Genomic DNA, 14133 nt, shown 5'->3' on the forward strand with positions numbered 1-14133 from the left:
AATAAATAAAGATGACATGCAAAGTATTTGGAGAGAAAAAATAAAAAAATTTGCGACATCTTAGAGAAGCCATCAACACTTCATCTAACATTCTATGAGTACCTCATAGAACTTAAAGTCACTGAAGAAAAATATATTGACACATTGCATTCAAGTATTAGCCAACCTACAATGTTGGTTAAGCGTGACCCAAAGGACATATTCACTAATAACTTCAACCCCAACAATATCAAAGTTATGGGAGGCTAACACTAACCTTCAATTCATTGTGAGTCCTCATGGAGCGGCATCATATTGCACATCATACACGACTAAGATGGACAAAGACACTATTAAAGTAGTTCAGAGAATGCATTCAAAGCAATATACCCGCAAATGAACGTTGTTGACTCTGTGCGAGCATGGACTTAAGTAGCACAGAATGTGTGTGTAAAGTAGTGGCAAAGCTCCCCTTGTACTTGCATAAGGCTAGGAATAATCTCTTTTAGGAATCCTCAACATGCATGTTCTACATGCAAGTCCTACATGCAACTCCTACATGCATGTTCTACATGCAAGTTCTACATACAATTCCTACATGCATATTCTACATGCAAGTTCTACATACAATTCCTACATGCAGTTTTTACATGCAACTCCTACATGCAGTTTCTACATACAATTCCTACATGCAGTTTCTACATACAATTCCTACATCATGCAGTTTCTACATGCAACTCCTACATGCATGTTCTACATGCAGTTTCTACATGCAACTCCTACATGCATGTTCTATATGCAGTTTCTACATTAATGTTCCTACATGCAACTCCTACATGCATGTTCTACATGCAGTTCCTACATGCAAATCCTACATTTAGTTCCTACATGCAACTTCTATATGTGCATCCTAGATGCAAGTTCTATATGTAGAGAGAGAATGTCTTACAATTCCTACATGCAGAGAGAGAAGCTCTCCAACTTGTATAAATACCCCATAATGGAATGAATCCCACACTCTTTGGGGCATTGTGTTGAGTTCTACTTTGGTGTTCCATGCAATTCTTTCCAAGTGTCCCAACCTTGCACCTCTTCCTCTCCCTTTCCTCCTCCCTTCTCCTAAACCCTTACCCTCTTAGATTAGTTCCTCAACCCTTTGACCTCCATGATCTATGAGGGACACGAGTTCTCCACCATGTACTCTACTCTGAACCTTTGATTCTCCTTCTAACCACAAACGCCTTTTGAACCCTGGAACCCCTTCTAAACCTTGAAATCCATTCTGAACCGTGAACCCCTTCTGAACCCTAAACCTCCCTCTAACCCTTAAACTCTTTCTAAATCTTTCAACCCCCAGTGGAGGTGAAAGCCTTCATTACCCCGATCATGATTATACATGTTCCTTCCATACAAAAAATGCACGATGTTTGCTTACCACACTTAAGTCTATGTCTCTCGTCGAAATACGGCCCAAGGTCCTAAGCTACACTTATATTACAATGACGACACTGATATATATATAAGTGATGAAAAGCCTCGGAACCCTGTATACCTAGAACACGCTACTCTTCCTACGGAAGCCGTGGGAAAGAGCAAACAAACACATATGCAAAGTTGGCAACGCAATATGAACACACAACATATAAGCGCTCAGCAAGCTATATACTTTCACTTGTTGTTGCCGCTAATCTCTAGTACTAGAGAATTCTCCTACATTAACACCAACCCTGTTGATGAAAGAACCTTGCTCCTTAAATGAAGAGAAGACTTGTTGAGGTTAAACCCTAAGAGTAACGACATCTTCTTCATAGATGTGATTACAAAGTACTTAATGCAAGCATGCAAGGCATTTTCTTAGCATCATTTGTTGCTAACTACGGCGGCAAACAAAAAATGCAAACATGATCAAATAATTTGCTTCAACAACTACAACAAGAACAAGGATCCGGAGAAACATGTTGAGATTTATGCTTGCTCTATTGGCCTTTCTCTAAGAACGAGCTCTCTCTCATTGAAAAACATAACAACATGGTACGACCTTTATGACTACAATACACAATCAATAAACACAAATAGAGCTCTATCCAACAAACTAATGGGGTTCAATGTTGTTGCCATTACAACAACATCATTACAACAACGTCATTACAACAATGTTATCCTCAACTCATACTTTTAATGAGTGGAGGATGATGTCATCCTCAACTCATTACAACAACGTCATCCTCAACTCATACGTTTAATGAACATGGGAAAACTCAAGAATTTGACTTAAAAGTTGAGCTTTCTACAACGCAAAAGCAAAAAACGTACTTTGACAATGCACACTTTACTTACAAAGCACAACCCAACAAACAATACCACATGTATATTCGAACCTTGAACTCAAATCAACGTGCAATAGTAGAAGACATTTTGCTCAAAAAACATCTAAGCCCATCGACACCCCTGCACATCTTTCTATCTGGTAATGCAGGCATAGGTAAAACATTCACTTTGCTTGTATTAATTCAAGCATTTCTAAGACACTACAATCACCACAACACTTCAGTGCTACTTTACCAAGAATTCTAGGTCCTAGCATACACTGGGAAAGCTGCATTCAATGTCAGTGGTACAACTATACACTATACACTCCACCTACCACTTATGACATCAGCATACAAGGCTCTATCAGCGGAGACACTCCAAACTCTTTTAGCATTCTATAAAGATTTGGACTTAATAAATTTTTATGAGGTTTCACTAGTACATTTATAGCAGCGGATATGTGTATGCGTGAAATAAAACACAATCACTTAGAACCGTTTGGAGGTGTGGATGTCGTGATTTGCAGAGACTTATGTCAAGCAAGCCCAACAAAAGATGCATGGATCTTCTTGACCAAACCCGCAACCTTATCAATGCTACCATCCATTTGGAAGGACCACATAATGTACTATGAGCTTACAAAACCTATGCGCCAAAATGACCATGAGTTCTTAGAGATCTTGAATCGCATTAGAATAGGTACACACACAGAAATGGATCTCAAACACTTAAACAAGCTATATCAATGCACACTACCAATAAAACATGAAACCCCGCACTTGTACTACACAAATGCAGCAAAAGACAGCCACAATGAAGAAGTCTTTGACATGTTGACATCCGAACCCCACTTCCTTAAAGCAACAAACATTAGGCACAAGACACGTATCTAGATGATCGACATTCCAACATACCCAAAAACAACAGGAGGCCTCCATGCAGAGCTAAAACTTAAGCCTGGCATGATAATTGAACTTTGCTCGGGAAATCTTGACATTGCGAATGGCCTAGTGAATGTAGCTGATGCAATTTTCATGGAATCCAACGTGCAAAAGAAACCATTTATTATATGGGTGCATTTCAACAACAATAAAATTGGCTTGAAAGCACGAACCAACAAGTCGATGTTCTACACATGCAAAATTCATCCTTCATGGACACCAATATTTCAAGTTACTCGTGAATTCCAAACATGAAAGAACTTTTCGAACACTATTTGCAACATCAATTCCCCACACAATCAGCCGCCGCAGCTCTAATAATGCATTGATCACAAGGTCTTTCCATGGACAAATTGGCATTTGACCCTACAGGCATAAAATCACATGGCCTTGCTTACACTACATTGTCATGAGTGCAAGATCCTTCAAACTTGCACATACTACAACCTCTCCAAATGAAACACATCAAAGTGGACATGTGTGTTCTCTAAGAAGTTGAACGTTTAAAGATAAGACGTGCTTTCAACTACATTAACCTTTGCGAACAATATGCTTCCATGGCATTCTTACAATCATTGAACACAAGGACATTCCATAAGCACAAGGAAGACATTCTTTGCAACACCAACATCCTTGCATCACATATACTTTGCCTACAAGAAACACACCCCAAATCTTCTCATAACCCTCACATCCCAAATTTTAGACATATCACTAACACAAGGGGCACTGGAATGTCAACTTACTACAAAGAGGAAATAAAACTAATACACCAAGAACATTACTTCCATGATGGTCTCCAATGCTTACTAACAATCTTTGAGCCTCATTCTGCTAAAAAAGTAGTTGTAATAAACACTTACAAACCACCACAAACGAATACAAATAGTCTAATCCATTCAATCAACAACATACTAAAAAACCTAAATAAGTACATGGTCACATATATCTTGGGAGACTTCAACATTGACAACAATGTCAAAACAAGTAACATGGACAAACTACTCTTCTTCATGGAATCCTACAACATAAAACAACTGATTTACACACCCACTATTGATAATTCTACCTTGGATCGTATTTGGACAAACACACTCATTGACAATCGCCTTATGGGAACACAATACGCATACTGATAATGTGCACAGCCCTTTCTTGACAGGTGGGCCCATTGAATGTTATTCACCTTGTTTCTTTTACAAAGGAATTATGAATTAAATGGCAAAATGAGCATTCTGGTTGCGATAAAAGCCTAAGACTTCGAGAACTACAGATGAGACCACCATAGGCAAATTCGTAGGTAGTTTGTTACAAGAATCAAATTCCATCGCGCTCTTGGATATTGTTGAGTGCTCGAATCAAATTCCACCGCACTAATGGATATTGTTGAGTGCTCCTTTGTCCCCAATAGAGCTTGCTTTCAAGAGAAAGCAATCACAAAAAGAACACGTGTGCCACACAGAACTAGTGACCTGACAACCCCAAAAGACATGGAAAATGGTCCTCAAGTTGGATATGACAAAAGTGGCATACTGGTGAAATCCTTCACCATTTAGAAATGCGATCCCTAGTGGATAGCAATCACCATAAGAGGAAGTTTAATTGATAGGAGGGCTAGACCATATTGATAAAAGGCGCATGGACCATATGCCTATGGAGTCACGAGGGACATGCCTCTTCCATGTAGCTTTTGCCAAAGCAGGTAACCTAGAGAATTGAGGAAGGGTGAGATCAGCAACAACTAGTCAGGCCACACAACGATTGTGGTAGCAGGCCATGTTGGTAAAAGCCTATGAAATATTGCAAGTATGAAATTGTGCTATTTAGCAACAATTTCGTCAATTTCACACCATTGGCGATAAGTTGAATGCCACAAGTCGTGAGGCCACAATTATGAAGCTGTTGAGCTGTGTTGGGGCTAATTTAGATCTCGGTTGATCCAAATATTCAAAGCAAACCACTAATATGAGTGGTGCCCTGCTAGTAGCATCGGCCCACCAAAATAGAGTGTGTAAGAAGCGAGGAATGCCAAATTTTAAAGAAGCAGAATTTCCTTCTTGTGAAATCCAAAACCTGGCTCAACTTTAGATTTAACAAGATGAATTTCATTCATGTGGCCTACCCGAGATGGTGCATGAAGAAGGGGCGAATTGAAACCAAAAAAGAGATGGGGATACAAATAGGAATCGAAAGTTAGCGCAATCATAAAAATTCAAATGGGAATTTTAAAATCAACATTTTTCGCTTCTGAAACTTTCCATGGGTCACTCGAGAATGCGCATTGTCTGCAGAGTGAGCATATTTCTGATGAGATATGTTGATATCGAGAAGATCACGAGAGCAAGTCACTCGAACATAAGTGGGAGGGCTGGTGCATTGAATGCATCTGGGACATGAACGGGCAATTTGTTTTGAGAGCCGGCTTTGCTGTGTGAGGCACTTACACCAACCAGACATCTCATGGAGAACTCTTTCCCCCACCTTATTTATTCGGTGACACCTCACTGTCCTTTACGGAAAACTTAGGGAGCAGGGAAGATACAAGGACCCTGAAGGACCCAGGAATGCGAGACTTGCCTTCGACCCCCAGCCCTCCAGCGTACCACGCTAAAACTCCATAAACCGGACTACAGCATTCCGGGCGTTGGCAATCTCGTCTGTAAACACCCTTAGCTCCCTCAAAAGCTTACCTTGATGACCATCGAGCTGAACATCAGTCTGTAACGGCGATGATGGGCGACGTCGAAATTGGCATAGGACGCTCACAGACGCTCTCGAAGCTCAACCCTTCGATGGCTCCTCTCCTTGAGCTTTGGTGTTGAGCGCTCAACAACAGTCAGCTCCGCTGTTGAGCTCTATTGCCAGGCACGCAAAAATGAGAGCGGCTGCGCCAGCTGGAACCTGCAACAGAGGCCACAGAGCTTCAATATATCTGCATCCCAGATTTGAAGCTCAGGCCACTACACATAACATAAACAAAAGGTACAAGCCTACGGCCGCCATCTTGATTGATTATTTGAAGACCTTAGAAGACTTGCCGCCTAAACTTGGGGACGTGAATTTCGAAATCAATCCGGCTTACAAGCTTGTGAGGCATGTGAAGATCTCACAAGACTTGGACGTCCTTGGACATCTGCAACAAGATCTGCGGACAGAGAGCTGGAAGGAGAGAGTTCCTTTTTTAAATTTTCAAGGAGCAGGGGTTGGGGAGTGGTGGGGCCGTGGCTGTTGCTGCATGGCCGGCCCTTCTCGAAGCAGGCTGTTGGGCAGAGCAGATGAGTGGGAAGGCTCCTGAACAGTCATTTATTAAAACTGCTTGTTTACAGGTGCTTTTCATGACTCTACTTTTGAGTCTTTAAGTTAGTTCAAGGAGGAACATCTGGAAGAGCCTGCAGACCATATGGGCAAGCAGGGATTTTCCATATCAAGGGAGGCCAGTTATTCTCTTTTGCAAGTGTGCATAAAAAACAGGGACCTAGTATCCGGCAGGCGAGTGCATTCCCTTATGGTATGTCGTGGACTTGATTCGATAAATATTTTGGGGGACCACCTTATTCGCTTGTTTGCGTCAGGTGGTAGCTTGTTGGAAGCTAAAAAGGTGTTCTACAGGGTTTCAAAGCCAAGTGTATATACATGGAATTCCCTTATTTCAGCACATGTGAAACTTGGAGAGAATGATGGGGCGGTTAAATTGTACCATGAAATGCAGCAGGAGGGCATAAAGCCAGACAAAGTCACTCTTTCTTGCATATTGAAAGCATATAGTGGTGGGGGAGCTGTTTGGCAGGGCAGGTTGATACATCTTCAGATCGTAGAATTTGGTCTGGAATCAGATATGGTTGTTGGGAGCACCCTTGTTGACATGTATGCTAAAGGTGGATGCATTGAGGAGGCACAGGAAGTGTTTGACAAGTTGCAACATCGAGATGTCATATCATGGGGCACAATGATTGCAGGATATGCTGCGCACGGACAGGGCCTTCATGCAATTGATCTTTTTGTGAAAATGCAACAGCAGGGCATCAACCCTAACAATGTCATATTTGCCAGTATGCTGAAAGCTTGTGGCACCACAGAGGAACTAGATCAGGGCAGGCTTATACATAGCCAAATTGTCAGAAATGGACTTGAACCAGATATTGTCATGGGAAGTTCCTTGGTTGACATGTATGTGAAATGTGGATTTCTGAATGACGCACATGTGGTTTTTGACAGGTTGCCCAATCGTGATATGGTCTCATGGGGTGCAATGATTGTAGGATATGCACAGCATGGGCACATGATTCCTGCCCTTCAACTATTTGAGAATATGCAACAGGACGGCATAATGCCAGGCAAAGGCATATTTCTATGTGCCTTGAAAGCATGCGGTTGCATAGGGGCTATTCGGCAGGGCAGGCTCACCCATAACATGATCATCAGAAGTGGACTAGAACAGGATGTGGTCCTAGTAAACTCCCTTATTGACACGTATGCCAAATGTGGAAGTCTAGAGGAGGCACATGAACTCTTCGACACATTGCTAAATCGAGATGTGGTGTCATGGGGTGCACTGATTACAGGCTATGCCCATCAGGAAGATGGTTTTTCTGTTCTTGAGCAATTTGAAAAGATGCAGAAGGAGGGTGTAAACCCAAATGAAGTTATATTCCCTAGTGTTTTGAAAGCATGTTGCATGATTGGAGACACTAGACAGGGCAGGCTGGTACATGCCCAGATTATCAGGAATGGACTTGAATCTGATTTGATCATTGGAAGCACACTTGTTCACATGTATGTGATATCTGGGAGCTTAGAGGAAGCGCACACAGTGTTTGACATGTCACCTGATCGAGATGTTATATTATGGTGTGCAATAATTGCAGGGTATACACAGCGTGGGCACAATCATTTTGCTGTTAAACTTTTCCAGAAAATGCAACAGGAGGGAGTAAAGCCCGACCAAGTCATTCTTTTGTGCATCTTACAAACTTGTAGTAGCACAGGATCACTTCAGCAAGGTTTGCTGACACATGATCAGATCATCAGAATTGGCTTTGAATCAGATTTGGCTATTGGAAACAGGCTTATTGAAATGTATTTCAAATGTGGAAGCATGGATGATGCTTGCAATGTGTTTTCTGCACTGCCCAATCGAGAGGTGGGATCGTGGGTTGAAATGATCTCAGGATATTCACAGCATGGGCATGGTCTTCGTGCTTTAAAGCACTTTGAGGTAATGCAACTTCAGGGCATCAAGCCAAACAAATTAATATATATATGCCTCTTGAAAGCCTGTGGCAGTATAGGAGCTCTATGGCAGGGTCTTCTTATACATGATCAGATGATCAAACATGGATTTGATGCAGATGTGGTTGTTGGGAACACTCTTGTTGACATGTATGCAAAATGTGGTAGTGTAGAGGTGGCCCGCCATGTGTTTGATGAATTAGTGAAACGAGACGTAGTATCTTGGGGTGCAATGATTGCTGGTTATGCACAGCATGGACATGGCCTTCAGGCCCTGGAACTTTTTAATGAAATGCAGCAGGAGGGCATAATGCCAAACAATGTGATACACTTGTGCACCTTGATGGCATGTTCCAGTATGCGAGCCATACATCAGGGCAGGATAGCTCATGGTCATGTAGTCAAAGCCGGACTTGAATTGGATGCAGATATAGGAAATACCATTGTTGACATGTATGCAAAATGCAGAAGTCTAGAGGAGGCGCGCTCTGTGTTTGACAGACTATCAATTCGAGACGTGGTATCATGGGGTGCAATGGTTACAGGGTATGTCCAGAATGGGAACGACCTTTCTGCTCTTAAACTGTATAAGAACATGCATCAGGAGGGGCGAAAGCCAAGCAAAGTCATGTTTTTAGGCATATTAAAAGCATGTGGGACTGTTGGAGCCTTCAGCCAGGGCTGCTTGATACATCATCAGATTGTTGGAAGTGGACTAGGAAACGACTTGTTAGTTGGGAACACCCTCATTGACATGTATGCCAAATGCAGTAAGCTAGAAGAGGCATACAAGGTTTTTACTCAGTTGACCAATCATGACGTGGAGTCATGGGGTGCAATTATTGCTGGTTATGCTCTTCATGGCAACCTCAATCTGGCAAGGCAATGTCTAGAGGTCATGCAGAGACAAGGCATGAAGCCTGATGATGGGATCATTATTAGTATTCTTGCTGCATGCACTCATGCTGGGCTCCTTGAAGAAGGCCAGATGTTTTTCAAATCTCTCAAAGAACATGGAATAGCACCGAATGTCAAACACTATAATTGCATGATTGATCTTCTTTGCCGTACAGGACACCTGAAAGAAGCTGAATATTTACTTCAGACCATGCCATTTCCTCCAGATGTTATAGGATGGAGATCATTGCTTACTGGCTGCAAAACATTTAGCAACATGGAGCTAGGAAGACTATGCTTTAAGCGTGTTGTTCAATTGGATCCGAATGATGCTGCTGCTTACATGCTCCTTTCACATATCTATGGTGATTTGCACACATGGCAGGACATCCACAACATGCAAGAGGCCAGAAAATGTGCACATGCTTTTAAGAAGCCTGGGGGTGCCTGGATCGAAGTTGATGACGATGTAAATGAGTTCATTGTGGGTGGGAAAGATCACCCACAAAGTAGTTATGTCTTAATCAAATTAAAGAGACTAAATTTGTCAATGGTGGAGGAAGGATACGTGCCACAAGTAGACTTAGTCTTGGATTCGTCACCTGAAGACAACAAGGAATATGATTTTTCTAGGAACTCTGATGAATTCTCCATAGCTGATGGGCGCATGAAGTTTCCATGTAAAAATCTTTGTTTGTGTATTGACTACCAAAGTCTCGGTAAGCTTTATCCAAGATTGAACACAAGAATTCTTGTGCTGTCTGATTTAAAGATGATTTGAGTTTGACTGCGAGTAGCTGCATAATTTCTATCAATGTAGAAAGAAACTACTAAATGAACTATTAACTCTATAAGGTCTGAAGATCCGACAGAAGTTAGAACACCTGCTCAGATTTGCCTTGAGGTGCATGGGGAGGGTGCTGCACCACAATGATGTGCCCATGTTAAGAAAGTTCATTGGATTGTACAGACTTTGAAAGTAGACTGGAGTCCCATTAAGAGAATCTTGAGACTGGATCTTCCTTGGGCTCGCCAAGAGGAATAATTACACACCCCTCAATGTAGTTTCTGTAGGATGCATAATTTAAACAAGTGTTAATCATCCATGCATGGATTTGACATGAAAATGGAATTGTGGCAAAAGGTCGGTATAGAGTGGAGAGGGTTGGGAGATTTTACCCCAACCTCCTAGCAAGAAGAGAGCTCCAGGCAAGAGGTTGGGCCTAGAGCAAGGAAGGACAGGGAAGCCACCCGGTAGGAGGTTGGTGGGCCTAGAGCAAGGGAGAGAAAATAAGCAAGGGGGAGCATACTACCTAAGGAAGGGAACATTAACTCTTATTCTTGTCGGTGCAATAGATTGGATTTGGAGGTGAGAGGGACAGGAAGAAAAGGGCCCGGCCGTCTTGCTGCAAGGGATTGCCTTGGATGGGAGAGGGGAAGGGACAGGAGAGGCCTCTGACCAGGAATCATTGAATACCCAGTGCTTGGGTGTACTGGTGAGAACATCTACTTAGCTTTGCTGGTGAAGTTATCGCTCTTTTCTACTCTTAGCTTTGTCTTATAACTCCTTCCCCTTCTCTCCTCTCTCTTCTTTCCCCGCCCCTCTCGAATTGTTCTTTCGTTCTTTTTGAAAAATTTGAAGCTTGTTAGTGTTATGAAGGGTGTGTATGCAGGAGAATGGACTTAGCAGGAGACAATAGGGTAGAGAGCCTTGACCTCTTCTGGCATGAGGCAGCACTTGGAGATGAGGGCAAAAAAGCCTTGACCTCTTGCGACTAAGGATGTTGTGCTTGGAGGAAAGAGCGAGTCCAAACCTCTTGCTACAGTAGGATGTTGGGTCTTGGAGGAAGAGGGACAGCGAGAAACTTACTGAAAAAGGAAGTTTAAGAATGTGTAGGCATGATGAGCTATTTTGGGTACCAAGTTGGAGAGAGACAAAAGACTGCGAGGAAACATAAGTAAAGATGGGTTGTGGGACTAGGGGACCAATATGTACATTATGTTTGAAGGCAACCCTCAAATTAAACTAAATAAAGAACCATAAGAATTCAGAATATAGCAGCATGGGTGAAGGTAAAGAACCATAAGAATAAGTGAGGGACATAAGTGCTTCAACCCCTTCTCTCGACATGTTAAAATTGGAGCTTGGAGGGGAAGGATGACAAGCCTCTTGAACTCCTCTGTACCAAAATGTTAGGGCTTAGGAAGCACAAAGCAAGGAAGAGGAGAGCTCAGTGGACTTTCAGGTTCAGAAAGAGGAAAGATGTCTAGGCCTACAAGGGGGGGAGGGGGCTAGGGGACAAGAGTTTGAGCTCTTGCCAAGGGAGGAGGTAGGGATTGGAGTGTACTAGTGTTAGTGTTATGGTGTGTATGCAGGAGAATGGACTTAGAGGGAGACAATAGGGTAGAGGGCCTTGACCTCCTCTGGCAAGAGGCTGCATGGGGGCAAAAGAAGCCTTGATCTCTGTGAATAAAGGATGTCATGCTTGGAGGAGAGAGTGTGAGTCTGAGAGAGATGAGGTCCCAAACCTTTCGAAGAAAGAGGGGAAACTGAGAAAATTATTGAAGAAAGAAGTGGGAAAAGTTTTAAGAATGTTTAGGAATGATGAGCTATTTTGGGTACAAGTTGGAAAGAAACAAAAGACTTGGGAGGAAACATAAGTAAAGGTGGGTTGGGACTGGTTTATACATTATGTTTGTAAGGCAACCCTCACATTGAACTAATTAAAGAACCATAAGAATTTATAATATAATAGCATGTGTGGAGGTAAAGAACCCACCAAGCCCTATGCAGATTGAAAGGGTGTGAGGGAGATAAGTGCTTCAACCCCTTCTCTCGACAACAAGTTCTTCTTGGAGCCTAGGATGGAAGGCCCTAGGGCTAAGGGGTTAAAGAGAACCATCTCAAAGAGAGGTTTAAGTCGAACACCCTAGGGCTAAGGTTGAACAAAACCATCTCAAAGATAGGTCTAAGTGGTAAAAAGCATTCAGGCCATATTTAGCCATGCCTCCCTCATTCCAAGTCAGCTAACCACGAACATTTTCATCGAACCAAAGACTGGGAACAAATTTGATGATTAAGCACCATCTAGAACTCACCACCCAATTAGATAGAGGTCATGGGTAACGTCCAATTAGCCTACTATTAGCAACCCCTAGTTAGCCAAGGAGTCTATGTGGAGAGGATGTACTAGAGCAAATTAAGGTTCCACCCTCTTGCCATGGTACTAAGATTTAAGCTTAGGGTAGAGGGATTGGGGCATGAACACCACCTCTTTGCATGATTAAAAATGGTAATATTCATGTTTAATTCAAAGAAGAGACTAATTATGATGAATTCCCATAAAAATGATCTATGTGCAAGACCAAAAGAAAGAACAAAGTATCTAGCTTTTGGGCCAAGAAGGTAACCAAAAAGGTAAACTAGCTAAATATGGTCAAAACCAATATGTGCCAACTACCACAGAAATTTGGCATCCTATGCCTGTGATCATTTGAAGCTCAATCCTAGATTTGTATTAAGAAGTAGAGATTTCTTGTGTAGAAAAAGTATTAATGAGTAAAGGAAGCTAGAAACATAAGCATGTTTATCTGGTTGTGTGGACTAATTCCATATGATTGGACTAGTAATGATGATGATAGGTCCATACGAAATCCCTCTTCAAGGTATGTTTTAGTTAACCCAAGGTGAAGTCTCACACAATCACCTTGGTGGCGTATGATTGGTCCATGATTAATGACTCATGATAATGCTATATGCATATCAATAAGATGCTTAATATACATCCCAACTAGAAAGGATCCCCCTTTTCAGGTAGAAATAAATCTTTCCTAATATTATCATGATACTCGTAATCATGAAAAGAAAGAATGAGATGCTCCTAGTACAAATAAATGTTGAGTTGATGAATATGTGAAAAGAGCTAATGTAAATATGTTTCTTGTGAGGAGTGAAATTTAAGATTTTGATTGCCATGAAAGGAAATTTGGGAAATTTCACAACTCTACCCAATTGGTATAATAATCTATGGCAACAATATGTACTTATTTCTATGTCTACTGAGCCACATTCTTGAAGGGCCCAATATAGTCCAAGCCCCATCTCTGGAAGGCTACCCATGACCTGGCATATGATGCTATGGAAGTAATCTGCCTATTCTTTAACAAACATTACATTTCAAAACACCAAGCATGTGCATCTCTAAGCAGAGTACTCCACCATAAATCTACTTGTAGAACTTTTCAAGCTGTTAGTTTGCCACTAAAGTGACCTCTTGCAGGCCCGGTATGCACCTTGGTGAGTGTTCATGTGGCAAGACCCATTGGCGCAATACTTCATCTACACCTTGTCGGTATAGCTCAACACCAATCAAAGTATATTTCCTATCTTTCAAAGCTAACTACTTGTGCTTATCTCGAGGCATTTGCTCAAGAAATGTGGCTTGTGATAGGTACTGAAGTATTTCATCATATCAGTTTTACAAAAATCCATAGCAAACAAATGGGCATTTGGGAGCTCGATTGTCAATCCTCGATTTTCATCTGAGGCAAGCAACCATGACAAATAGTCTGCCCCTGCATGGAACTTCCCTAGTTCATGAAAGATTTTGAAATCAAATTCCTATATAGCATGAGCATCCACCTCACCCAACGTCCATAAATCATTGTTTTGTTGATCAAGTAGAGTAAAGCATGGTGATCCACATAGAAAATGAATGGTTTTCCAAACAAAGTGTCTAAATTTCTAGACACTATAAACCATCCCAAGGGCTTCACA

The 14133-nt window shown here is 41.8% G+C and overlaps 1 protein-coding gene across 1 annotated transcript; it reads left to right on the plus strand.

Moving 5' to 3' along the window:
- The first annotated feature begins 5514 nt into the window (after window positions 1-5514).
- Window positions 5515-10137, plus strand: LOC147895292 (putative pentatricopeptide repeat-containing protein At1g69350, mitochondrial). The gene is made up of 2 exons (XM_087383445.1): window positions 5515-6212; window positions 6557-10137. Exon 2 carries the CDS (start codon window positions 6631-6633, stop codon window positions 10135-10137), a length of 3507 nt encoding a protein of 1168 aa, XP_087239571.1. The 5' UTR covers window positions 5515-6212; window positions 6557-6630.
- The last annotated feature ends 3996 nt before the right edge of the window (window positions 10138-14133 follow it).

Source organism: Dipteris shenzhenensis, chromosome 13, assembly GCF_047967505.1.
Source record: "Dipteris shenzhenensis isolate YYH24624 ecotype China chromosome 13, Dip_SZ_1.0, whole genome shotgun sequence".
Taxonomy (NCBI): domain Eukaryota; kingdom Viridiplantae; phylum Streptophyta; class Polypodiopsida; order Gleicheniales; family Dipteridaceae; genus Dipteris; species Dipteris shenzhenensis.

Excerpts from the sequence above, each read along its gene's own strand:
- LOC147895292 (XM_087383445.1), top strand. The coding sequence starts at position 6,631 with ATGGGCAAGCAGGGATTTTCCATATCAAGGGAGGCCAGTTATTCTCTT.